This window comes from Procambarus clarkii, chromosome 6 (genome assembly GCF_040958095.1).
Source record: "Procambarus clarkii isolate CNS0578487 chromosome 6, FALCON_Pclarkii_2.0, whole genome shotgun sequence".
Lineage (NCBI taxonomy): Eukaryota > Metazoa > Arthropoda > Malacostraca > Decapoda > Cambaridae > Procambarus > Procambarus clarkii.
The window spans coordinates 15,203,461-15,231,413 of record NC_091155.1 but is presented as its reverse complement, the minus strand read 5'-3'; the positions used below and the strand labels follow the sequence as shown (position 1 = coordinate 15,231,413).

Genomic DNA, 27,953 nt, shown 5'->3' with positions numbered 1-27,953 from the left:
GGACTTGTGATCCTGTTATCCTGGGTTCGATCCCAGGCGCCGGCGAGAAACAATGGGCAGAGTTTCTTTCACCCTATGCCCCCCTGTTACCTAGCAGTAAAATAGGTACCTGGGTGTTACGGGTTGCTTCCTGGGGGTGGAGGCCTGGTCGAGGACCGGGCCGCGGGGACACTAAAGCCCCGAAATGATCTCAAGATAACCTCAAGATAACACCGAGCGCTCTCGGATCTTGGATAAATGGTCTCACGAATCCCTTGATTTTTGTAAAGTCAAAAGTGGTCTAGTAGTTAAGGAACCAGATACGCCGTGGTGCATAGTGCTCCTGGCTGTCTGGGTTCGAATCCTTCTGAGATGTGGAGTTTTCAGTTGCATATTGGCTTGGTGACCATTCAAGCTCATTCGCATTTGTGCGAATAAGCTTGAATGGAATCGTTCAGGACTTTGCATCCCACTTACGTAAGACCAATCCTGGAGTATGCAGCTCCAGCCTGGAGTCCCCCCTCTCTGCAGCTGTGTAACACCTGCTGTCACAGTAATTATGCTGTCACGGTAGTTATATCATAGTTTGTAACAACCGTCAGCAGAACTACCTATAAATTGGTTAAACAAACCCAAATACTAACGTCGAAAAAGTTTTTGAGGCAGGGGCCAGGAGCTACAGCCCGACCCTGCAAACAAAGTAGTTTACAACAAGGCGACATCTACAAGCGATGGAGGGACAGACAGATGAACTACAAGCCCGTGAGAAAATTTCCTCTTCAGCAGGAGGCGGAGGCCAAGAGCTAACACCCAATCTTCCTGAGACAAATAGATGAGCCCACATGCCCTCTGGTAGGCTTGTGGAGGGTGTTTTTGTAAAAAAGGTGTTTTTGTAACAGGGTGTTTTTGTAACAGGGTGTTTTTGTAACAGGGTGTTTTTGTAACAGGGGTGTTTTTGTAACAGGGTGTTTTTGTAACAGGGTGTTTTTGTTACAGGGGTGTTTTGTAACAGGGTGTTTTTGTAACAGGGTGTTTTTGTAACAGGGTGTTTTTGTAACAGAGTGTTTTTGTAACAGGTGTTTTTGTGACAGGTGTTTTTGTAACTGGGGTGTTTTTGTAATAGGGTGTTTTTGTAACTGGTGTTTTTGTAACTGGGGTGTTTTTGTAACAGGGTGCTTTTGTAACAGGGTGTTTTTGTAACAGGTGTTTTTGTAACAGGTGTTTTTGTAACTGGGGTGTTTTTGTAATAGGGTGTTTTTGTAACAGAGTGTTTTTGTAACAGGTGTTTTTGTGACAGGTATTTTTGTAACTGGGGTGTTTTTGTAATAGGGTGTTTTTGTAACTGGTGTTTTTGTAACTGGGGTGTTTTTGTAATAGGGTGTTTTTGTAACAGGGTGTTTTTGTAACAGGGGTGTTTTTGTAACAGGGTGTTTTTGTAACAGGGTGTTTTTGTAACAGGTGTTTTTGTAACTGGGGTGTTTTTGTAATAGGGTGTTTTTGTAACAGGGTGTTTTTGTAACAGGGGTGCTTTTGCAACAGGGTGTTTTTGTAACAGGTGTTTCTGTAACAGGTGTTTTTGTAACTGGGGTGTTTTTGTAATAGGGTGTTTTTGTAACAGAGTGTTTTTGTAACAGGTGTTTTTGTGACAGGTGTTTTTGTAACTGGGGTGTTTTTGTAATAGGCTGTTTTTGTAACTGGTGTTTTTGTAACTGGGGTGTTTTTGTAATAGGGTGTTTTTGTAACAGGGGTGTTTTTGTAACGGTGTTTTTGTAACAGGGTGTTTTTGTAACAGGTGTTTTTGTAACTGGGGTGTTTTTGTAATAGGATGTTTTGTAACAGGGGTGTTTTTGTAACAGGGTGTTTTTGTAACAGGGTGTTTTTGTAACAGGGGTGCTTTTGCAACAGGGTGTTTTTGTAACTGGGGTGTTTTTGAAATAGGATGTTTTTGTAACTGGGGTGTTTTTGTAATAGGGTGTTTTGTAACAGGGGTGTTTTTGTAACAGGGTGTTTTTGTAACAGGGTGTTTTTGTAACAGGGTGTTTTTGTAACAGGGGTGTTTTTGTACAGGGGTGTTTTTGTAACAGGGTGTTTTTGTAACAGGGGTGTTTTTGTAACAGGGTGTTATTGTAACAGGGTGTTTTTGTATCAGGGGTGTTTTTCTAACTAGTGCTTTTGTTACGGGTTTGTTTTTGTAACAGGGGTGTTTTTGTATCAGGGTGTTTTTGTAACAGGGTGTTTTTGTAACAGGGGTGTTTTTGTAACAGGGGTGTTTTGTAACAGGGGGGTTTTTGTAACAGGTGTTTTTGTAACAGGGTGTTCTTGTAACAGGGGTGTTTTTGTAACAGGGTGTCTTTGTAACAGGAGTGTTTTTGCAACAGGGTGTTTTTGTAACAGGGTGTTTTTGTAACAGGGGTGTTTTTGTAACAGGGTGTTTTTGTAACAGGGGTGTTTTGTAACAGGGTGTTTTGTAACAGAATGTTTTTGTAAAAGGGTGTTTTTGTAACAGGGTGTTTATGTAACAGGGTGTTTTTGTAACAGGGTGATTTTGTAACAGGGTGTTTTTGTATCAGGGGTGTTTTTGTAACAGGGGTGTTTTTGTAACAGGGGTGTTTTTGTAACAGGGTGTTTTTGTAACAGGGGTGTTTTTGTAACAGGGTGTTTTTGTAACAGGGGTGTTTTTGTAACAGGGGAGTTTTTGTAACAGGATGTTTTTGTAACAGGGGTGTTTTTGTAACAGGGTGTTTTGTAACAGGGGTGTTTTGTAACAGGGGTGTTTTTGTAACAGGGTGTTTTTGTAACAGGGTGTTTTGTAACAAGGGTGTTTTTGAAACAGGTTGTTTTTGTAACAGGGGTGTTTTTGTAACAGGGGTGTTTTTGTAACAGGGTGTCTTTGTAACAGGGGTGTTTTTGTAACAGGGTGTTTTTGTAACAGGGGTGTTTTTGTAACAGGGGTGTTTTTTGTAACAGGGGTGTTTTTGTAACAGGGGTGTTTTTGTAACAGGGTGTCTTTGTAACAGGGGTGTTTTTGTAACAGGGTGTTTTTTGTAACAGGGGTGTTTTTGTAACAGGGTGTCTTTGTAACAGGGGTGTTTTTGTAACAGGGTGTCTTTGTAACAGTGGTGTTTTTGTAACAGGGTGTCTTTGTAACAGGGGTGTTTTTGTAACAGGGTGTTTTGTAACAAGGGTGTTTTTGTAACAGGGGTGTTTTTGTAACAGGGTGTTTTTGTAACAGGGGTGTTTTTGTAACAGGGTGTTTTTGTAACAGGGGTGTTTTTGTAACAGGGTGTTCTTGTAACAGGGTGTTTTTGTAACAGGGGTGTTTTTGTAACAGGGTGTTTTTGTAACAGGGGTGTTTTGTAACAGGGTGTTTTGTAACAGGGGTGTTTTTGTAACAGGGGTGTTTTTGTAACAGGGTGTCTTTGTAACAGGGGTGTTTTGTAACAGGGTGTTTTTGTAACAGGGTGATTTTGTAACAGGGGTGTTTTTGTAACAGGGTGTTTTTGTAACAGGGTGTTTTTGTAACAGGGTGTTCTTGTAACAGGGGTGTTTTTGTAACAGGGTGTCTTTGTAACAGGGGTGTTTTTGCAACAGGGTGTTTTGTAACAGGGTGTTTTTGTAACAGGGGTGTTTTTGTAACAGGGTGTTTTTGTAACAGGGGTGTTTTGTAACAGGGTGTTTTGTAACAGGGTGTTTTTGTAAAAGGGTGTTTTTGTAACAGGGTGTTTATGTAACAGGGTGTTTTTGTAACAGGGTGATTTTGTAACAGGGTGTTTTTGTAACAGGGGTGTTTTTGTAACAGGGGTGTTTTTGTAACAGGGGTGTTTTTGTAACAGGGGTGTTTTTGTAACATGGTGTTTTTGTATCAGGGGTGTTTTTGTAACAGGGGTGTTTTTGTAACAGGGGTGTTTTTGTAACAGGTTGTTTTTGTAACAGGGTGTTTTTGTATCAGGGGTGTTTTTGTAACAGGGGTGTTGTTGTAACAGGGGTGTTTTTGTAACAGGGGTGTTTTTGTAACAGGGGTGTTTTTGTAACAGGGTGTTTTTGTAACAGGGTGTTTTTGTAACAGGGTGTTTTTGTAACAGGGTGTTTTTGTAACAGGGGTGTTTTTGTAACAGGGTGATTTTGTAACAGGGGTGTTTTTGTATCAGGGGTGTTTTTGTAACAGGGGTGTTTTTGTAACAGGGGTGTTTTTGTAACAGGGTGTTTTTGTAACAGGGTGTTTTTGTAACAGGGTGTTTTTGTAACAGGGGTGTTTTTGTAACAGGGGGGTTGTGTAACAGGTGTTTTTGTAACAAGGGTGTTTTTGTAATAGGGTGTTTTTGTACCAGGGGTGTTTTTGTAACAGGGGTATTTTTGTAACAGGGTGTTTTTGTAACAGGGGTGTTTTTGTAACAGGGGGGTTGTGTAACAGGTGTTTTTGTAACAAGGGTGTTTTTGTAATAGGGTGTTTTTGTACCAGGGGTGTTTTTGTAACAGGGGTATTTTTGTAACAGGATGTTTTTGTAACAGGGGTGTTTTTGTAACAGGGTGTTTTGTAACAAGGGTGTTTTGTAACAGGGGTGTTTTTGTAACAGGGTGTTTTTGAAACAAGGTGTTTTGTAACAAGGGTGTTTTTATAACAGGGTGTTTTTGTAACAGGGGTGTTTTTGTAACAGGGTGTCTTTGTAACAGGGGTGTTTTTGTAACAGGGGTGTTTTTGTAACAGGGTCTTTGTAACAGGGGTGTTTTTGTAACAGGGGTGTTTTTGTATCAGGGGTGTTTTTGTAACAGGGTGTTTTTGTAACAGGGTGTTTTTGTAACAGGGTGATTTTGTAACAGGGGTGTTTTTGTTACAGGGGTGTTTTTGTAACAGGGTGTTTTTGTAACAGAGTGTTTTTGTAACAGGGAGTTTTTGTAACAGAGTGTTTTTGTAACAGGTGTTTTTGTGACAAGTGTTTTTGTAACTGGGGTGTTTTTGTAATAGGGTGTTTTTGTAACTGGTGTTTTTGTAACTGGGGTGTTTTTGTAACAGGGTGCTTTTGTAACAGGGTGTTTTTGTAACAGGTGTTTTTGTAACAGGTGTTTTTGTAACTGGGGTGTTTTTGTAATAGGGTGTTTTTGTAACAGAGTGTTTTTGTAACAGGTGTTTTTGTGACAGGTATTTTTGTAACTGGGGTGTTTTTGTAATAGGGTGTTTTTGTAACTGGTGTTTTTGGAACTGGGGTGTTTTTGTAATAGGGTGTTTTTGTAACAGGGTGTTTTTGTAACAGGGGTGTTTTTGTAACAGGGTGTTTTTGTAACAGGGTGTTTTTGTAACAGGTGTTTTTGTAACTGGGATGTTTTTGTAATAGGGTGTTTTTGTAACAGGGTGTTTTTGTAACAGGGGTGCTTTTGCAACAGGGTGTTTTTGTAACAGGTGTTTTTGTAACAGGTGTTTTTGTAACTGGGGTGTTTTTGTAATAGGGTGTTTTTGTAACAGGTGTTTTTGTGACAGGTGTTTTTGTAACTGGGGTGTTTTTGTAATAGGCTGTTTTTGTAACTGGTGTTTTTGTAACTGGGGTGTTTTTGTAATAGGGTGTTTTTGTAACAGGGGTGTTTTTATAACGGTGTTTTTGTAACAGGGTGTTTTTGTAACAGGTGTTTTTGTAACTGGGGTGTTTTTGTAATAGGATGTTTTGTAACAGGGGTGTTTTTGTAACAGGGTGTTTTTGTAACAGGGTGTTTTTGTAACAGGGGTGCTTTTGCAACAGGGTGTTTTTGTAACTGGGGTGTTTTTGTAATAGGATGTTTTTGTAACTGGGGTGTTTTTGTAATAGGGTGTTTTTGTAACAGGGGTGTTTTTGTAACAGGGTGTTTTTGTAACAGGGTGTTTTTGTAACAGGGTGTTTTTGTAACAGGGTGTTTTTGTAACAGGGGTGTTTTTGTACAGGGGTGTTTTTGTAACAGGGTGTTTTTGTAACAGGGGTGTTTTTGTAACAGGGTGTAATTGTAACAGGGTGTTTTTGTATCAGGGGTGTTTTTCTAACGAGTGCTTTTGTTACGGGTTTGTTTTTGTAACAGGGGTGTTTTTGTATCAGGGTGTTTTTGTAACAGGGTGTTTTTGTAACAGGGGTGTTTTTGTAACAGGGGTGTTTTGTAACAGGGGGGTTTTTGTAACAGGTGTTTTTGTAACAGGTGTTTTTGTAACAGGGGTGTTTTTGTAACAGGGTGTTTTTGTAACAGGGGTGTTTTTGTAACAGGGGTGTTTTTGTAACAGGATGTTTTTGTAACAGGGGTGTTTTTGTAACAGGGTGTTTTGTAACAGGGGTGTTTTGTAACAGGGGTGTTTTTGTAACAGGGTGTTTTTGTAACAGGGTGTTTTGTAACAAGGGTGTTTTTGTAACAGGTTGTTTTTGTAACAGGGGTGTTTTTGTAACAGGGGTGTTTTTGTAACAGGGTGTCTTTGTAACAGGGGTGTTTTTGTAACAGGGTGTCTTTGTAACAGGGGTGTTTTTGTAACAGGGGTGTTTTTTGTAACAGGGGTGTTTTTGTAACAGGGGTGTTTTTGTAACAGGGTGTCTTTGTAACAGGGGTGTTTTTGTAACAGGGTGTTTTTTGTAACAGGGGTGTTTTTGTAACAGGGTGTCTTTGTAACAGGGGTGTTTTTGTAACAGGGTGTCTTTGTAACAGTGGTGTTTTTGTAACAGGGTGTCTTTGTAACAGGGGTGTTTTTGTAACAGGGTGTTTTGTAACAAGGGTGTTTTTGTAACAGGGGTGTTTTTGTAACAGGGTGTTTTTGTAACAGGGGTGTTTTTGTAACAGGGTGTTTTTGTAACAGGGGTGTTTTTGTAACAGGGTGTTCTTGTAACAGGGTGTTTTTGTAACAGGGGTGTTTTTGTAACAGGGTGTTTTTGTAACAGGGGTGTTTTGTAACAGGGTGTTTTGTAACAGGGGTGTTTTTGTAACAGGGGTGTTTTTGTAACAGGGTGTCTTTGTAACAGGGGTGTTTTGTAACAGGGTGTTTTTGTAACAGGGTGATTTTGTAACAGGGGTGTTTTTGTAAGAGGGTGTTTTTGTAACAGGGTGTTTTTGTAACAGGGTGTTCTTGTAACAGGGGTGTTTTTGTAACAGGGTGTCTTTGTAACAGGGGTGTTTTTGCAGCAGGGTGTTTTTGTAACAGGGTGTTTTTGTAACAGGGGTGTTTTTGTAACAGGGTGTTTTTGTAACAGGGGTGTTTTGTAACAGGGTGTTTTGTAACAGGGTGTTTTTGTAAAAGGGTGTTTTTGTAACAGGGTGTTTATGTAACAGGGTGTTTTTGTAACAGGGTGATTTTGTAACAGGGTGTTTTTGTAACAGGGGTGTTTTTGTAACAGGGGTGTTTTTGTAACAGGGGTGTTTTTGTAACAGGGGTGTTTTTGTAACAGGGGTGTTTTTGTAACATGGTGTTTTTGTATCAGGGGTGTTTTTGTAAAAGGGGTGTTTTTGTAACAGGGGTGTTTTTGTAACAGGTTGTTTTTGTAACAGGGTGTTTTTGTATCAGGGGTGTTTTTGTAACAGGGGTGTTTTTGTAACAGGGGTGTTTTTGTAACAGGGGTGTTTTTGTAACAGGGGTGTTTTTGTAACAGGGTGTTTTTGTAACAGGGTGTTTTTGTAACAGGGTGTTTTTGTAACAGGGTGTTTTTGTAACAGGGGTGTTTTTGTAACAGGGTGATTTTGTAACAGGGGTGTTTTTGTATCAGGGGTGTTTTTGTAACAGGGGTGTTTTTGTAACAGGGGTGTTTTTGTAACAGGGTGTTTTTGTAACAGGGTGTTTTTGTAACAGGGTGTTTTTGTAACAGGGGTGTTTTTGTAACAGGGGGGATGTGTAACAGGTGTTTTTGTAACAAGGGTGTTTTTGTAATAGGGTGTTTTTGTAACAGGGGTGTTTTTGTAACAGGGGTATTTTTGTAACAGGATGTTTTTGTAACAGGGGTGTTTTTGTAACAGGGTGTTTTGTAACAAGGGTGTTTTGTAACAGGGGTGTTTTTGTAACAGGGTGTTTTTGAAACAAGGTGTTTTGTAACAAGGGTGTTTTTGTAACAGGGTGTTTTTGTAACAGGGGTGTTTTTGTAACAGGGTGTCTTTGTAACAGGGGTGTTTTTGTAACAGGGGTGTTTTTGTAACTGGGTCTTTGTAACAGGGGTGTTTTTGTAACAGGGGTGTTTTTGTATCAGGGGTGTTTTTGTAACAGGGTGTTTTTGTAACAGGGTGTTTTTGTAACAGGGTGATTTTGTAACAGGGGTGTTTTTGTTACAGGGGTGTTTTTGTAACAGGGTGTTTTTGTAACAGAGTGTTTTTGTAACAGGGAGTTTTTGTAACAGAGTGTTTTTGTAACAGGTGTTTTTGTGACAAGTGTTTTTGTAACTGGGGTGTTTTTGTAATAGGGTGTTTTTGTAACTGGTGTTTTTGTAACTGGGGTGTTTTTGTAACAGGGTGCTTTTGTAACAGGGTGTTTTTGTAACAGGTGTTTTTGTAACAGGTGTTTTTGTAACTGGGGTGTTTTTGTAATAGGGTGTTTTTGTAACAGGGTGTTTTTGTAACAGGGGTGTTTTTGTAACAGGGTGTTTTTGTAACAGGGTGTTTTTGTAACAGGTGTTTTTGTGACAGGTATTTTTGTAACTGGGGTGTTTTTGTAATAGGGTGTTTTTGTAACTGGTGTTTTTGTAACTGGGGTGTTTTTGTAATAGGGTGTTTTTGTAACAGGGTGTTTTTGTAACAGGGGTGTTTTTGTAACAGGGTGTTTTTGTAACAGGGTGTTTTTGTAACAGGTGTTTTAGTAACTGGGGTGTTTTTGTAATAGGGTGTTTTTGTAACAGGGTGTTTTTGTAACAGGGGTGCTTTTGCAACAGGGTGTTTTTGTAACAGGTGTTTTTGTAACTGGTGTTTTTGTAACTGGGGTGTTTTTGTAATAGGGTGTTTTTGTAACAGGTGTTTTTGTGACAGGTGTTTTTGTAACTGGGGTGTTTTTGTAATAGGGTGTTTTTGTAACTGGTGTTTTTGTAACTGGGGTGTTTTTGTAATAGGGTGTTTTTGTAACAGGGGTGTTTTTGTAACGGTGTTTTTGTAACAGGGTGTTTTTGTAACAGGTGTTTTTGTAACTGGGGTGTTTTTGTAATAGGATGTTTTGTAACAGGGGTGTTTTTGTAACAGGGTGTTTTTGTAACAGGGTGTTTTTGTAACAGGGTGTTTTTGTAACAGGGGTGCTTTTGCAACAGGGTGTTTTTGTAACTGGGGTGTTTTTGTAATAGGATGTTTTTGTAACTGGGGTGTTTTTGTAATAGGCTGTTTTTGTAACAGGAGTGTTTTTGTAACAGGGTGTTTTGTAACAGGGTGTTTTTGTAACAGGGTGTTTTTGTAACAGGGGTGTTTTTGTACAGGGGTGTTTTTGTAACAGGGTGTTTTTTGTAACAGGGGTGTTTTTGTAACAGAGTGTTATTGTAACAGGGTGTTTTTGTATCAGGGGTGTTTTTGTAACGAGTGCTTTTGTTACGGGTTTGTTTTTGTAACAGGGGTGTTTTTGTAACAGGGTGTTTTTGTAACAGGGTGTTTTTGTAACAGGGGTGTTTTTGTAACAGGGGGTTTTTTGTAACAGGATGTTTTTGTAACAGGGGTGTTTTTGTAACAAGGTGTTTTGTAACAGGGGTGTTTTGTAACAGGGGTGTTTTTGTAACAGGGTGTTTTTGTATCAGGGTGTTTTGTAACAAGGGTGTTTTTGTAACAGGTTGTTTTTGTAACAGGGGTGTTTTTGTAACAGGGGTGTTTTTGTAACAGGGTGTCTTTGTAACAGGGGTGTTTTTGTAACAGGGTGTCTTTGTAACAGGGGTGTTTTTGTAACAGGGGTGTTTTTTGTAACAGGGGTGTTTTTGTAACAGGGGTGTTTTTGTAACAGGGTGTCTTTGTAACAGGGGTGTTTTTGTAACAGGGTGTTTTTTGTAACAGGGGTGTTTTTGTAACAGGGTGTCTTTGTAACAGGGGTGTTTTTGTAACAGGGTGTCTTTGCAACAGGGGTGTTTTTGTAACAGGGTGTCTTTGTAACAGGGGTGTTTTTGCAACAGGGTGTTTTTGTAACAGGGTGTTTTTGTAACAAGGGTGTTTTTGTAACAGGAGTGTTTTTGTAACAGGGTGTTTTTGTAACAGGGGTGTTTTTGTAACAGGGTGTTTTTGTAACAGGGGTGTTTTTGTAACAGGGTGTTCTTGTAACAGGGTGTTTTTGTAACAGGGGTGTTTTTGTAACAGGGTGTTTTTGTAACAGGGGTGTTTTGTAAAAGGGTGTTTTGTAACAGGGGTGTTTTTGTAACAGGGGTGTTTTTGTAACAGGGTGTCTTTGTAACAGGGGTGTTTTGTAACAGGGTGTTTTTGTAACAGGGTGATTTTGTAACAGGGGTGTTTTTGTAACAAGGTGTTTTTGTAACAGGGTGTTTTTGTAACAGGGTGTTCTTGTAACAGGGGTGTTTTTGTAACAGGGTGTCTTTGTAACAGGAGTGTTTTTGCAACAGGGTGTTTTTGTAACAGGGTGTTTTTGTAACAGGGGTGTTTTTGTAACAGGGTGTTTTTGTAACAGGGGTGTTTTGTAACAGGGTGTTTTGTAACAGAATGTTTTTGTAAAAGGGTGTTTTTGTAACAGGGTGTTTATGTAACAGGGTGTTTTTGTAACAGGGTGATTTTGTAACAGGGTGTTTTTGTATCAGGGGTGTTTTTGTAACAGGGGTGTTTTTGTAACAGGGGTGTTTTTGTAACAGGGGTGTTTTTGTAACAGGGGTGTTTTTGTAACATGGTGTTTTTGTATCAGGGGTGTTTTTGTAACAGGTGTGTTTTTGTAACAGGGGTGTTTTGTAACAGGGTGTTTTTGTAACAGGGTGTTTTTGTATCAGGGGTGTTTTTGTAACAGGGGTGTTTTTGTAACAGGGGTGTTTTTGTAACAGGGGTGTTTTTGTAACAGGGGTGTTTTTGTAACAGGGTGTTTTTGTAACAGCGTGTTTTTGTAACAGGGTGTTTTTGTAACAGGGTGTTTTTGTAACAGGGTGTTTTTGTAACAGGGGTGTTTTTGTAACAGGGTGATTTTGTAACAGGGGTGTTTTTGTATCAGGGGTGTTTTTGTAACAGGGGTGTTTTTGTAACAGGGGTGTTTTTGTAACAGGGTGTTTTTGTAACAGGGTGTTTTTGTAACAGGGTGTTTTTGTAACAGGGGTGTTTTTGTAACAGGGGGGTTGTGTAACAGGTGTTTTTGTAACAAGGGGGTTGTGTAACAGGTGTTTTTGTAACAAGGGTGTTTTTGTAATAGGGTGTTTTTGTAACAGGGGTGTTTTTGTAACAGGGGTATTTTTGTAACAGGATGTTTTTGTAACAGGGGTGTTTTTGTAACAGGGTGTTTTGTAACAGGGGTGTTTTGTAACAGGGGTGTTTTTGTAACAGGGTGTTTTTGAAACAAGGTGTTTTGTAACAAGGGTGTTTTTGTAACAGGGTGTTTTTGTATCAGGGGTGTTTTTGTAACAGGGTGTCTTTGTAACAGGAGTGTTTTTGTAACAGGGGTGTTTTTGTAACAGGGTGTCTTTGTAACAGGGGTGTTTTTGTAACAGGGGTGTTTTTGTATCAGGGGTGTTTTTGTAACAGGGTGTTTTTGTAACAGGGTGTTTTTGTAACAGGGTGATTTTGTAACAGGGGTGTTTTTGTAACAGGGTGTTTTTGTAACAGGGTGTTTTTGTAACAGGGGTGTTTTTGTAACAGGGTGTCTTTGTAACAGGGGTGTTTTTGTAACAGGGTGTCTTTGTAACAGGGGTGTTTTTGTAACAGGGTGTTTTGTAACAAGGGTGTTTTTGTAACAGGGGTGTTTTTGTAACAGGGTGTTTTTGTAACAGGGGTGTTTTTGTAACAGGGTGTTTTTGTAACAGGGGTGTTTTTGTAACAGGGTGTTCTTGTAACAGGGTGTTTTTGTAACAGGGGTGTTTTTGTAACAGGGTGTTTTTGTAACAGGGGTGTTTTGTAAAAGGGTGTTTTGTAACAGGGGTGTTTTTGTATCAGGGGTGTTTTGTAACAGGGTGTTTTTGTAACAGGGTGATTTTGTAACAGGGGTGTTTTTGTAACAGGGTGTTTTTGTAACAGGGTATTTTTGTAACAGGGTGTTCTTGTAACAGGGGTGTTTTTGTAACAGGGTGTCTTTGTAACAGGGGTGTTTTTGCAACAGGGTGTTTTTGTAACAGGGTGTTTTTGTAACAGGGGTGTTTTTGTAACAGGGTGTTTTTGTAACAGGGGTGTTTTGTAACAGGGTGTTTTGTAACAGGGTGTTTTTGTAAAAGGGTGTTTTTGTAACAGGGTGTTTATGTAACAGGGTGTTTTTGTAACAGGGTGATTTTGTAACAGGGTGTTTTTGTATCAGGGGTGTTTTTGTAACAGGGGTGTTTTTGTAACAGGGGTGTTTTTGTAACAGGGGTGTTTTTGTAACAGGGGTGTTTTTGTAACATGGTGTTTTTGTATCAGGGGTGTTTTTGTAACAGGTGTGTTTTTGTAACAGGGGTGTTTTTGTAACAGGGTGTTTTTGTAACAGGGTGTTTTTGTATCAGGGGTGTTTTTGTAACAGGGGTGTTTTTGTAACAGGGGTGTTTTTGTAACAGGGGTGTTTTTGTAACAGGGGTGTTTTTGTAACAGGGGTGTTTTTGTAACAGGGTGTTTTTGTAACAGGGTGTTTTTGTAACAGGGTGTTTTTGTAACAGGGTGTTTTTGTAACAGGGTGTTTTTGTAACAGGGGTGTTTTTGTAACAGGGTGATTTTGTAACAGGGGTGTTTTTGTATCAGGGGTGTTTTTGTAACAGGGGTGTTTTTGTAACAGGGGTGTTTTTGTAACAGGGTGTTTTTGTAACAGGGAGTTTTTGTAACAGGGTGTTTTTGTAACAGGGGTGTTTTTGTAACAGGGGGGTTGTGTAACAGGTGTTTTTGTAACAAGGGTGTTTTTGTAATAGGGTGTTTTTGTAACAGGGGTGTTTTTGTAACAGGGGTATTTTTGTAACAGGATGTTTTTGTAACAGGGGTGTTTTTGTAACAGGGTGTTTTGTAACAGGGGTGTTTTGTAACAGGGGTGTTTTTGTAACAGGGTGTTTTTGAAACAAGGTGTTTTGTAACAAGGGTGTTTTTGTAACAGGGTGTTTTTGTAACAGGGGTGTTTTTGTAACAGGGTGTCTTTGTAACAGGGGTGTTTTTGTAACAGGGGTGTTTTTGTAACAGGGTGTCTTTGTAACAGGGGTGTTTTTGTAACAGGGGTGTTTTTGTATCAGGGGTGTTTTTGTAACAGGGTGTTTTTGTAACAGGGTGTTTTTGTAACAGGGTGATTTTGTAACAGGGGTGTTTTTGTAACAGGGTGTTTTTGTAACAGGGTGTTTTTGTAACAGGGGTGTTTTTGTAACAGGGTGTCTTTGTAACAGGGGTGTTTTTGTAACAGGGTGTCTTTGTAACAGGGGTGTTTTTGTAACAGGGTGTTTTGTAACAAGGGTGTTTTTGTAACAGGGGTGTTTTTGTAACAGGGTGTTTTTGTAACAGGGGTGTTTTTGTAACAGGGTGTTTTTGTAACAGGGGTGTTTTTGTAACAGGGTGTTCTTGTAACAGGGTGTTTTTGTAACAGGGGTGTTTTTGTAACAGGGTGTTTTTGTAACAGGGGTGTTTTGTAAAAGGGTGTTTTGTAACAGGGGTGTTTTTGTAACAGGGGTGTTTTTGTAACAGGGTGTCTTTGTAACAGGGGTGTTTTGTAACAGGGTGTTTTTGTAACAGGGTGATTTTGTAACAGGGGTGTTTTTGTAACAGGGTGTTTTTGTAACAGGGTGTTTTTGTAACAGGGTGTTCTTGTAACAGGGGTGTTTTTGTAACAGGGTGTCTTTGTAACAGGGGTGTTTTTGCAACAGGGTGTTTTTGTAACAGGGTGTTTTTGTAACAGGGGTGTTTTTGTAACAGGGTGTTTTTGTAACAGGGGTGTTTTGTAACAGGGTGTTTTGTAACAGGGTGTTTTTGTAAAAGGGTGTTTTTGTAACAGGGTGTTTATGTAACAGGGTGTTTTTGTAACAGGGTGATTTTGTAACAGGGTGTTTTTGTATCAGGGGTGTTTTTGTAACAGGGGTGTTTTTGTAACAGGGGTGTTTTTGTAACAGGGGTGTTTTTGTAACAGGGGTGTTTTTGTAACATGGTGTTTTTGTATCAGGGGTGTTTTTGTAACAGGTGTGTTTTTGTAACAGGGGTGTTTTTGTAACAGGGTGTTTTTGTAACAGGGTGTTTTTGTATCAGGGGTGTTTTTGTAACAGGGGTGTTTTTGTAACAGGGGTGTTTTTGTAACAGGGATGTTTTTGTAACAGGGGTGTTTTTGTAACAGGGTGTTTTTGTAACAGGGTGTTTTTGTAACAGGGTGTTTTTGTAACAGGGTGTTTTTGTAACAGGGTGTTTTTGTAACAGGGGTGTTTTTGTAACAGGGTGATTTTGTAACAGGGGTGTTTTTGTATCAGGGGTGTTTTTGTAACAGGGGTGTTTTTGTAACAGGGGTGTTTTTGTAACAGGGTGTTTTTGTAACAGGGTGTTTTTGTAACAGGGTGTTTTTGTAACAGGGGTGTTTTTGTAACAGGGGGGTTGTGTAACAGGTGTTTTTGTAACAAGGGTGTTTTTGTAATAGGGTGTTTTTGTAACAGGGGTGTTTTTGTAACAGGGGTATTTTTGTAACAGGATGTTTTTGTAACAGGGGTGTTTTTGTAACAGGGTGTTTTGTAACAGGGGTGTTTTGTAACAGGGGTGTTTTTGTAACAGGGTGTTTTTGAAACAAGGTGTTTTGTAACAAGGGTGTTTTTGTAACAGGGTGTTTTTGTAACAGGGGTGTTTTTGTAACAGGGTGTCTTTGTAACAGGGGTGTTTTTGTAACAGGGGTGTTTTTGTAACAGGGTGTCTTTGTAACAGGGGTGTTTTTGTAACAGGGGTGTTTTTGTATCAGGGGTGTTTTTGTAACAGGGTGTTTTTGTAACAGGGTGTTTTTGTAACAGGGTGATTTTGTAACAGGGTGTTTTTGTAACAGGGTGTTTTTGTAACAGGGTGTTTTTGTAACAGGGGTGTTTTTGTAACAGGGGTGTTTTTGTAACAGGGTGTTTTTGTAACAGGGGTGTTTTTGTAACAGGGGTGTTTTTGTAACAGGGGTGTTTTTGTAACAGGGTGTTTTTGTAACAGGGGTGTTTTTGTAACAGGGTGTTTTGTAACAGGGGTGTTTTGTAACAGGGATGTTTTTGTAACAGAGTGTTTTTGTAACAGGGTGTTTTGTAACAGGGTGTTTTTGTAACAGGGTGTTTTGTAACAGGGTGTTTTTGTAACAGGGTGTTTTTGTTACAGGGTGTTTTTGTAACAGGGGTGATTTTGTAACAGGGTGATTTTGTAACATGCTGGTAGACCTATACAAAGACTACCAGCATGCTTCCTATACAAGCAAATATCGACCTAAATATGACGGTAGCAAAGGTGACAGCACCTTCAATATCAGGAAGGGGGTTGAGGGACAGGAAGAATAGTGAGGGTTGATCCTGTCTGTCATACAGGTCAATATTCCACCCTGGGAGTCGAACCCTGAGAGACTTGACCTCTGCAGAGGAATATTCTCCTCTCTCTCTTCTCTGTCAGGTCTCTATATTCTCTTCTTGATCTGCAGCCATTGTTTCTCTTATTTAATAGTTCTATCTTCTTGCTTCCTGCTCTCTTCTTCTCTTGCTTCCTATTGCTTCTTTTCTTGCTGTCTATCATTCTAATTCTTTATTTGGTAGCTCATATCTATTATCTATTTGATTATTTAGCAGTTATCAGATTCTTTATAAATCTTTCTATCAGAAAAAATGCTCTTTTTTTAAACACTAAACAAAAGAGTCCATTTGAACAGGAAGCAATAGAGCTACTCTTGTAAACATTATGTTTTTCACCCTAACTGCACTTAAAAACCTTATGTTCCCAACCTTAATTACCCTTGTAAACATTGCTAATGACTCTACACATAATGCTTATTACCCCCTAACTACCATTGTAAACGTTACGTATAGAGCCTAGTATAAGAGCCTCTACAGAGCCTCTATTGTGCAACAAATCATCCCAGAGCTCTTAATTATTTATTTCTGAATCTTAAAACAATTTTAAAAGCAAATCCCCTTGTTCATGAGTGAATTCCAATGGGGTTATCTTGAGGTTATCTTGAGATGATTTCGAGGCTTTTTAGTGTCCCCGCGGCCCGGTCCTCGACCAGGCCTCCACCCCCAGGAAGCAGCCCGTGACAGCTGACTAACTCCCAGGTACCTATTTACTGCTAGGTAACAGGGGCATTCAGGGTGAAAGAAACTTTGCCCATTTGTTTCTGCCTCGTGCGGGAATCGAACCCGCGCCACAGAATTACGAGTCCTGCGCGCTATCCACCAGGCTACGAGGCCCCTACGAGGAGGTAGTTTGTGGATAAGGAGCTCAGAGAGAGAGACTGTAAACAGGCTGTATATGGTCAGCACATTTCACCCAGACAGTCATAGTCTAACTGACCAGCCAGTTAAGCCTCATGGCGCGCAGTTTGAAACAAACCCAAAGTAAATCGGATAAAAATTGAATTTTATACAAATATTTTAAAAGAGGACATAAGTTTATGTCCACTATGCGGTGGCGTTAGACGAAACAGGACTCCTCGGTGAGTCCGGTTAGCGCGAAAGTGTTAAATTAATTAATTAAATTGCTAGCCATTTGACCGAGTACAGTTTAGGATCAGTCAGGTTGATCTGACTTATAAGTCAGTCAGGTGCTTAAACAGAGGTCTATAAAGTCTTAAAAGAGATATATGGTGAAGTCTAGATAAGAATATCACAAATCTAGATAAGAATATTCCAAGTCAAGATAAGAATATTACAAGTTACGATAAGAATTTTACAAGTTAAGATACGAATATTACAAATCAAGATAAGAGTATTTCAAGTCAAGATAAGAATATTACAAATCAAGATACGAATATTACAAATCAAGGTAAGAATATTACAAGTTATGACAGGAATATTAGACTCACAAAATACCTCGTCTCAGAGAGGAAAGATTGTGATAGAGAGATTACTTGAGAAAAATGCCATGATAGCCACTAAGTGAAACACACCTGAAATAAACAGGAGTTGAAGTGGAACCATGAAAATAGGATAAGGAGAGAAAGAGAGAGAAGGGAAAGAAGGGGGAATAGAAATAAAGAGCTTTAGAAGACATAAATAGTTAAAGAAATAGGTCATAAAGAGCCCACACGATTTAATAAAGGAATGGAGACTATATGCGCATTTCCTTAATAAAACGAATATAGATGAAAGAACGGAGAAAATCGAGAGATAGATAAGAGAGATAGGAAAGAACTCAATAACGAGAGACACAGAAGTTGGGACCAGAGGAACTACTGAGGAAATGGTTAAGTTTCTTGTGGTAAAAGATGTTTTCAAGCTGTTTGGTAAATCCCCCTCAGAGGATCTGCACTCCCTTCTATCAAGATATCTCCTCCTACATCCTTCCTGTATCCTTTCCTTAATCCATTATCGTCTCCTATCCATCCTTCCTCTATCCTTTCCTTAATCCATTATCGTCTCCTATCCATCCTAACCTCGTTACTATAGCCGTCTCTCTACCCAGCCCTGATATCTAGTATATTCTCCTACATAAATCTATCACGAGAAAGAGAGAGAGGATATGATCACAAGATGCAAGATACTTAGAGGAATAACGGAATGCACTGAAAGAAGAGGTAGTGGAAGACACCTCCATCTAAAATTTTAAGGGCAGGTTCGACCAAGAATTCGAAAAATCAGAATATCTAAATTAAAACAGAGTTACAAGAAGACTGGTAGAGGAGGGGACGAAGAGCTAGAGTCCTCACTTCTACGTAAACACATCAGTGTTTAGGTAGAAACAAGTTTAAAAGGTAAGTATATTCCTTTTTTCCGACCACTTCATTCATTCCCACTTTTCTTCTTTCTTCCCACTTCCCTTATTTCTTCTCATGTTCTTTCATCTCTCCTTCCTTCTCCATTTTGGTTCATTAACTCACTTAGGTACATTTGCATTTGTGCAGCTACCCTAGACTATATGAAGGGGAGTACAGTGTGTCAAAAAGCTAGCTACGTGATGCTAAAAATCCCCATCACACAGGATGGTTAGTCATACAGAGGCATGTGATCAGTAGCCTACACTGACAGACTCTGAGTCCATTATGAGGATATCTTCAAGAACACGAGAGGTAATAAAGTAATTACAAAGCTCCAGGTACCTCATGCCAACTGGTCTGAATGGTCTGATAACTGGGCATTCTGTGATGTAGTGTGGGAGATCATGCCGCAGTTCCTGCTCACACAGTTTGCTCCTGGAGTGTTCAGGATTGGGAGATCCGTCACCTGCAGCCACCTGCCACAGGTAACGGTAGCCACCTGCCACAGGTAACGGTAGCCACCTGCCACAGGTAACGGTAGCCACCTGCCACAGGTAACGGTAGCCACCTGCCACAGGTAACGGTAGCCACCTGCCACAGGTAACGGTAGCCACCTGCCACAGGTAACGGTAGCCACCTGCCACAGGTAACGCTAGCCACCTGCCACAGGTAACGCTAGCCACCTGCCACAGGTAACGCTAGCCACCTGCCACAGGTAACGGTAGCCACCTGCCACAGGTAACGGTAGCCACCTGCCACAGGTAACGCTAGCCACCTGCCACAGGTAACGCTAGCCACCTGCCACAGGTAACGGTAACCCAACCTGATCCTGGCAACCACTGTGTCGCACAGTCTGGTCCACGTTTTGTGCTGCCCATAAACATAGGTTTCAGATCTGAACAAATCACAGCTTTTTATACTGGTGCTTTCAGGTCGTTGGGAGTCAGTAATTTCTCTCCTATCAGACCAGAGTGTTTGGAACAATACAGTTTTGACAGCAGAGATGGGGATACCTAGATCTAATTCAACTTTATCTTTGTTACACGCTAATTTGGCTGCAATGTCTGTCTCAATATGATGGGTTATATTTATGTGTGATGGTATCCATACAAAGGAGATTGATGCACAGAGTAAAGAAACCCTTTACTCTGTGCATCAATTAGGTCATTTATAATTGGGAGTATGAGCTTCTTGCTGTCGATCTTCCAGGAGAAGTTTTCGATTGCTTGAAGAGCAGACTTTGAATCACAGAATATTATTCCTCCTCCAATGTTTTTTAATGTACTGGTTGCTAAATGTAATGCTGCTAGTTCTGCTTGTGTGGAGGTCAGCCAGTTGTTTAACCTGACACTGACAGTCTTTGTGCAAATATTATTTCTATAAAACCTACATGCCACTGCAGTCCGTCCAGTAGAGGATTGGACTGAGCCGTCGGTGTAGACACAGTGCTCGTGAGATCTTAGACTCTCGATGGAGGAGGCAATTGTTTCAAGAGTGACAGCTTTGAGTAGAGCAAGATTCTCATTATCTTTCTTGGTGACAGGTGTGTATGATACTTGAATGGTGGGGTACAGATAAAGAGGAATATCAGGGACTGGTAGATTGTACTTAAAAGGAATGTTAAGTTTGATGAGATTGTAAGCATTGTTGCTCAGCCATTCAGCATTAAACCTTCCCGTTCTACAATCCATGAAGTCTAAGGAAAAATCACCTATCATAAAAGTTCTCTTGTGGTTTACAAGGTAAATATTATCATTACATTTATTTAAATTTTTGCAACATCAGCGTAAACAATTAAAAAAAAATAATATATATAATAACATTAATAAATCAGAGATTAGTCACATAAGATTGACCAATCTTCATGAGAGTGAGATTAGCAGTGTCATTTAATAGTTATTTTCATACCGATCCCAACTAGACAATGTTGGGCACGTACCCAACAGCAATTACCGTTAAAATTGTTGAAGCTAGCCCCAAGCGTCTGGCTTCTAAACCCTCTCACCCCCCCCCCACCACACACACACCCCCACCACTCACCAGGGCGGCGCTGACGAGCGCAGCTGCGCAGTCGAGGGCGAGGCTCTGGTGGTCCTCCAGCGCCACCACCGCCAGGAACCAGGAGACGCCCTCCAGAGGCAGGAGCGACACCGCGCCCCTCAAGTCTCGTTTATGTCGACTCATGACTTCGTGTTTGACTCCATCACGCATGTCCAGCAGCACCTTCTGCGCCGCCACGCAAACTCCTGCGTTCACCTGCGGGGGAGATGGAGATGCTAAGGCAGGGGGTCAAAGGGAGATGGAGATGCTAAGGTAGGGGGTCAAAGGGAGATGGAGATGCTAAGGCAGTGGGGCAAAGGGAGATGGAGATGCTAAGGTAGGGGGGCAAAGGGAGATGGAGATGCTAAGGCAGGGGGGGTCAAAGGGAGTTGGAGATGCTAAGGCAGGGGGTCAAAGGGAGATGGAGATGCTAAGGCAGGGGGTCAAAGGGAGATGGAGATGCTAAGGCAGGGGGGTCAAAGGGAGATGGAGATGTTAAGGCAGGGGGGTCAAAGGGAGATGGAGATGCTAAGGCAGGGGGGAAAAGGGACATGGAGATGCTAAGGCAGGGGGGCAAAGGGAGATGGAGATGCAAAGGGAGATGGAGATCCTAAGGCAGGGAGTCAAAGGGAGATGGAGATGCTAAGGCAGGGGGTCAAAGGGAGATGGAGATGCTAAGGCAGGGGGTCAAAGGGAGATGGAGATGCTAAGGCAGGGGGTCAAAGGGAGATGGAGATGCTAAGGCAGGGGGTCAAAGGGAGATGGAGATGCTAAGGCAGGGGGGGCAAAGGGAGATGGAGATGCTAAGGCAGGTGAGTAAACACAACAGGTGTGTACACACAACAGGTGTGTATTGGCCCTCGTCAGGAGGGTATAAGGGTCCTTGGGCATGGGAATGACTGGGTATAGGGTTTGTGGGGCATGGGTAAGTGCCTCGGATATGTAATATGGAAAAATGGGGCTTGACCTTCGTTTGACCTTTGACCTGAGTATATGAGGTGTGTGTTATAGTAACCAGTTGTTGTTGTTTAAGATTTAGCTATTCAGAACGAAGCGTCCATGTAGCACGGGCTATGGCGAGCCCGGAAAGGTAGTAGACAGCTTTAATGCTTTGATTTATATCACCTGGGGCTCTTTGACTCACCTGACTCATCTGACTCAGGAGGAGGAGGAAGCCAGGTGAGTAAAAGGGCACAGATGAGTCAGGAGACTCACCTGAAGGGAAAAAATATTATAAACAGAAGTGTTAAGTGAAAATATTTTAGCTGCCGGTTAAAGATAAATTTTATCTTCAAGTAGGACGTAAGTAGTCTTCCTTGGCCCGGACTTGTCATGCAAGAGATAAGTAGTCTTCCTTGGCCCGGACTTGTCATGCAAGAGATAAGTAGTCTTCCTTGGCCCGGACTTGTCATGCAAGAGATAAGTAGTCTTCCTTGGCCCGGACTTGTCATGCAAGAGATAAGTAGTCTTCCTTGGCCCGGACTTGTCATGCAAGAGATAAGTAGTCTTCCTTGGCCCGGACTTGTCATGCAAGAGATAAGTAGTCTTCCTTGGCCAGGACTTGTCATGCAAGAGATAAGTAGTCTTCCTTGGCCCGGACTTGTCATGCAAGAGATAAGTAGTCTTCCTTGGCCCGGACTTGTCATGCAAGAGATAAGTAGTCTTCCTTGGCCCGGACTTGTCATGCAAGAGATAAGTAGTCTTCCTTGGCCCGGACTTGTCATGCAAGAGATAAGTAGTCTTCCTTGGCCCGGACTTGTCATGCAAGAGATAAGTAGTCTTCCTTGGCCCGGACTTGTCATGCAAGAGATAAGTAGTCTTCCTTGGCCAGGACTTGTCATGCAAGAGATAAGTAGTCTTCCTTGGCCAGGACTTGTCATGCAAGAGATAAGTAGTCTTCCTTGGCCAGGACTTGTCATGCAAGAGATAAGTAGTCTTCCTTGGCCCGGACTTGTCATGCAAGAGATAAGTAGTCTTCCTTGGCCAGGACTTGTCATGCAAGAGATAAGTAGTCTTCCTTGGCCAGGACTTGTCATGCAAGAGATAAGTAGTCTTCCTTGGCCAGGACTTGTCATGCAAGAGATAAGTAGTCTTCCTTGGCCAGGACTTGTCATGCAAGAGATAAGTAGTCTTCCTTGGCCCGGACTTGTCATGCAAGAGATAAGTAGTTTTGCTTGGCCAGGACTTGTCATGCAAGAGATAAGTAGTCTTGCTTGGCCAGGACTTGTCATGCAAGAGATAAGTAGTCTTCCTTGGCCCGGACTTGTCATGCAAGAGATAAGTAGTCTTCCTTGGCCAGGACTTGTCATGCAAGAGATAAGTAGTCTTCCTTGGCCAGGACTTGTCATGCAAGAGATAAGTAGTCTTCCTTGGCCCGGACTTGTCATGCAAGAGATAAGTAGTCTTCCTTGGCCAGGACTTGTCATGCAAGAGATAAGTAGTTTTGCTTGGCCAGGACTTGTCATGCAAGAGATAAGTAGTCTTGCTTGGCCTGTTTGTCATGCAAGTGATAAGTAATCTTGCTTGGCCTAGACTTGTCAAGCAAGCATAAGATCTTGCTTGACCAGGACTTCTTATGCTAGCATAAGTAATCTTGCTTGGCCTGGACTTGTCATGCATAAGTAGTCTTGCTTGGCCTGGACTTGTCATGCAAGTATAAGCAGTCTTCCTTGGCCTGGACTTGTCATGCCAGCATAAATAATCTTGCTTGGCCAGGACTTATCATGCAAGTATTAGTAGTCTTGCTTGGCCAGGACTTGTCATGCAGGTGATAAGTAATCTTCCTTGGCCTGGACTTGTCATGCAAGTGATAAGTAATCTTGCTTGGCCTGGACTTGTCATGCAAGTGATAAGTAATCTTGCTTGGCCTGGACTTGTCATGCAAGTGATAAGTAATCTTGCTTGGCCTGGACTTGTCATGCAAGTGATAAGTAATCTTGCTTGGCCTGGACTTGTCATGCAAGTGATAAGTAATCTTCCTTGTCCAGGACTTGTCAAGCAACCATAAGATCTTGCTTGGCCAGGACTTGTCATGCCAGCATAAGTAATCTTGCTTGGCCAAGACTTATCATGCAAACATAAGTAGTCTTCCTTGGCCAAGACTTGTCAAGCAAGTATAAGTAGTCTTCCTTGGCCTGGACTTGTCATGCCAGCATAAGTAGTCTAGCATGGCCAGGACTTGTCAAGCAAGGATAAGTAGTCTTCCTTGGCCTGGACTTGTCAAGCAAGGATAAGTAGTCTTGCTTGGCCTGGACTTGTCATGCCAGCATAAGTAGTCTAGCATGGCCAGGACTTGTCAAGCAAGGATAAGTAGTCTTCCTTGGCCTGGACTTGTCAAGCAAGGATAAGTAGTCTTGCTTGGCCTGGACTTGACATGCCAGCATAAGTAGTCTAGCATGGCCAGGACTTGTCAAACAAGGATAAGTAGTCTTGCTTGGCCTGGACTTGTCATGCCAGCATAAGTAGTCTAGCATGGCCAGGACTTGTCAAACAAGGATAAGTAGTCTTCCTTGGCCAAGACTTGTCAAGCCAGCATAAGTAGTCTAGCATGGCCAGGACTTGTCAAGCAAGGATAAGTAGTCTTCCTTGGCCAAGACTTGTCAAGCAAAGATAAGTAGTCTAGCATGGCCAGGACTTGTCAAGCAAGTATAAGTAGTCTTCCTTGGCCTGGACTTGTCAAGCAAAGATAAGTAGTCTAGCATGGCCAGGACTTGTCAAACAAGGATAAGTAGTCCTCCTTGCTCCTGGACTTGTCATCATAGCATATATGTGAGAAAGAAACAGCTGGAGCAGACTGCTCCCCGGACGCCAATTCCCTCCGTCAAAACCCGTCAACATCAAGATGCCAGAGACAACAAAACAGCCGCATTTCAGGTTCTCGATCCTATTTGCCGGGGGATTCACCCGTCTCCACCTCGTATAGGATTCCACTCCCGAAGGATTCCACACTTGATCCGGAAATCCTAAGTTAGGAGTTTGTCCTCCTAAGACGCCTCGCGCCGGAACTCCTGTGATTTAAGTTCCTCTCGCACGTTTTCTTTGAGAGGACTGAGCTATCGTTTTCTGTTTCCCACTTTCTTTGGTGTTAAATTATTCTCCTTACATAGGAAAATATGCAGATATTTACTTATTAAAATGAATTAAATATATATTTATATGTAAAAATGAGCTTTTGAACAGTTAATTTTTAAACTTCCTTCTCAAGAAATACATTAAAACAACAAACTCGACAGAGAATGGGAACACTCCAAAAAAAAAATAATCCCACAGAAAACGGACACATAAACTCCAGCGGTAACTCAAGCACAGGAAAAATGCCTGAAAAGGAAATGCCGCAACAGAGAGAAAAAAATGTTTTTTTCTCTGTATATTCGCCGAGACAGGAGAGTGTGAGTGTGTGTGGACTGCCACTTTGTGTCACAGACAAATTTATGAAAATAGGAACAATACCAAGAAAGCTCTTGGTAGAAGGAACGAGGAAAAAAAAAAAATAGAATCACAGTTTTCCAGTAAAGTTTTTCTGTACATGGCCATTTTTTTTTCTTCTGAGGGTCTGGAGAAAGTAAGAGAATAATGGTCAGATGATAATGGAATGGATATATAAAGAGTTGAGAGTTTGTGTGTGTGAGAGACTTACGGGATCACCTTAGCCCGTGCTACATGGATATTTCGTTCTGAGTAGCTAAAAATCTGAGAATAATGGTCAGATGATAATGGAATGGATATATAAAGAGTTGAGAGTTTGTGTGTGTGAGAGACTTACGGGATCACCTTAGCCCGTGCTACATGGATATTTCGTTCTGAGTAGCTAAAAATCTGAGAATAATGGTCAGATGATAATGGAATGGATATATAAAGAGTTGAGAGTTTGTGTGTGAGAAACTTACGGGATCACCTTAGCCCGTGCTACATGGATATTTCGTTCTGAGTAGCTAAAAATCTGAGAATAATGGTCAGATGATAATGGAATGGATATATAAAGAGTTGAGAGTTTGTGTGTGAGAAACTTACGGGATCACCTTAGCCCGTGCTACATGGATATTTCGTTCTGAGTAGCTAAAAATCTGAGAATAATGGTCAGATGATAATGGAATGGATATATAAAGAGTTGAGAGTTTGTGTGTGAGAAACTTACGGGATCACCTTAGCCCGTGCTACATGGATATTTCATTCTGAGTAGCTAAAAATCTGAGAATAATGGTCAGATGATAATGGAATGGATATATAAAGAGTTGAGAGTTTGTGTGTGAGAGACTTACGGGATCACCTTAGCCCGTGCTACATGGATATTTCGTTCTGAGTAGCTAAAAATCTGAGAATAATGGTCAGATGATAATGGAATGGATATATAAAGAGTTGAGAGTTTGTGTGTGAGAGACTTACGGGATCACCTTAGCCCGTGCTACATGGATATTTCGTTCTGAGTAGCTAAAAATCTGAGAATAATGGTCAGATGATAATGGAATGGATATATAAAGAGTTGAGAGTTTGTGTGTGAGAGACTTACGGGATCACCTTAGCCCGTGCTACATGGATATTTCGTTCTGAGTAGCTAAAAATCTGAGAATAACAAACAGTGTGAGACATTGTTGAAATCTAATTGGATTGTTAGGATGTGTTAAGACGCTAGGGGGGGGGGGGTCTTAATTGGTGTGGGTTGGGAGTAGATAGACGGATAGTGAGACAGGTAGATGAACGGGTAGAGACGGGGTAGATAGATGAATAGGCAGCCAGGAATATAGACAGATTGGCAGGCAAGTAGATAGGAGGATGGGCCGTCAAATAGACAGACAGACGGAATGGCAGCCAGGAAGATAGACAGAAGGGCAGCCAGGAAGATAGACAGAAGGGCAGCCAGGAAGATAGACAGAAGGGCAGCCAAGCAGATAGACAGAAGGGCAGCCAAGCAGATAGACAGAAGGGCAGCCAAGCAGATAGACGGAAGAGCAGCCAAGTTGACAGACAGAAGGGCAGCCAAGCAGATAGACGGAAGAGCAGCCAAGTTGACAGACAGACGGGTAGACATTCATATAGATGGATGGATCAAGAGACAGTCAGGTTATAAAACAATGTATAAACAGATATAAAGTTACTGAGAGATAACGAGTAGATTTTTCCATAGATGTACGAATAGATATAATTAGATAGCTGAAGATGTAATATGCATTTATCTCACTCTATGTAATATGTGGTGTATGTGAAACAAATACATAGATGAAATAATATAGAGATATCTAAATACAGAGATATCTAAATACAGAGATATCTAAATACAAAGATATCTAAATACAAAGATATCTAAATACAGAGATATCTAAATACAGAGATATCTAAATACAGAGATATCTAAATACAGAGATATCTAAATACAGAGATATCTAAATACAGAGATATCTAAACACAGAGATATCTAAATACAGAGATGTCTAAATACAGAGATATCTAAATACAGAGATATCTAAATACAAAGATATCTAAATACAAAGATATCTAAATATAGAGATGTCTAAATATAGAGATGTCTAAATACAGAGATGTCTAAATACAGAGATGTCTAAATACAGAGATATCTAAATACAGAGATATCTAAATACAGAGATATCTAAATACAGAGATGTCTAAATACAGAGATGTCTAAATACAGAGATGTCTAAATACAGTGATATCTAAATACAGAGATATCTAAAAACAGTGATATCTAAATACAGAGATATCTAAATACAGAGATATCTAAAAACAGTGATATCTAAATACAGAGATATCTAAATACAGAGATATCTAAATACAGAGATATCAAAATACAGAGATATCAAAATACAGAGATATCAAAATACAGAGATATCTAAATACAGAGATATCTAAATACAGAGATATCTAAATACAGAGATATCTAAATACAGAGATATCTAAATATAGGAAAAACACATTTGCATCTATATTCGTATCCAAACGTTCCCGTATAACACAACAATTACCAATTACATTTTAATTATCAATTAAACTTCAATTTATCAATTTAATTATCAATTTAACTTCTACATCCCTGTACCATTGCCTTTAATCTCGGTTATTGAAACTTTTACTCAATAATGATATCAGCAGCCAATAGGAATAATATTAAAGTATATTTGACCTTTGCTATATTGATTTATATAATATATATATATATATATATATATATATATATATATATATATATATATATATATATATATATATATATATATATATATATATATATTCCGTCAGTCATTGAACTATAATTTTTCTCCCTGTATATTTTCCTGAAACTCCAGAATTAATTCTTTTTATGACATTTTCAATCCATTTTGGTTTGAGTGATATCTAATGCTGCAGGCGTATGTGAATACCCTGCTACAATCCCTCACAAAAATAATGCAGTTAAAGTATCCAGATACAATAGCATTGGATGTATTTTCCATCAACAAAATACAATAGGTGAAACTCATTGATACATCACGTTAATGAGATTACATTTTGCATCTCTTACTCATTTTTTTTTTTTTTTAGTTTTACTCTGAGAAAATATTCACTAATCCTAGGAAACTCTGCGACAAGATATAACTGTTCATGTTATCTTGAGGTTATCTTGAGATGATTTTGGGGGCTTTTAGTGTCCCCGCGGCCCGGTCCTCGACCAGGCCTCCACCCCCCAGGAAGCAGCCCGTGACAGCTGACTAACACCCAGGTACCTATTTTACTGCTAGGTAAAAAAGGGAGCATAGGGTGAAAGAAACTCTGCCCATTGTTTCTCGCCGGCGCCTGGGATCGAACCCAGGACCACAGGATCACAAGTCCAGCGTGCTGTCCGCTCGGCTCCCACAAAACAAAAAAAATGTTTGATGTTGAACAAAATATGAACATCTCGGTATTTTCAATTAGAAATGTTAAGAATTATTTGTAATATCAATATCTTTCCTGCCAGCAAGTCGGTAGAAGTTACGATGATCTTAAGATGTTCTTGTAGTGAATCAAGTTACTTAACATCGTAGTA

At 40.5% G+C, this 27,953-nt stretch overlaps 1 protein-coding gene across 1 annotated transcript in view; it reads right to left on the bottom strand.

Moving 5' to 3' along the window:
* Positions 1-27,953, bottom strand: part of LOC123752963 (uncharacterized) — a 496,752-nt gene that overhangs the window by 36,822 nt on the left and 431,977 nt on the right. Inside the window, exon 6 of the mRNA XM_069305868.1 lies at positions 19,940-20,155. Within this exon, the coding sequence (XP_069161969.1) occupies positions 19,940-20,155 (216 nt within the window). The remainder of the gene's footprint in view (positions 1-19,939; positions 20,156-27,953) is intronic.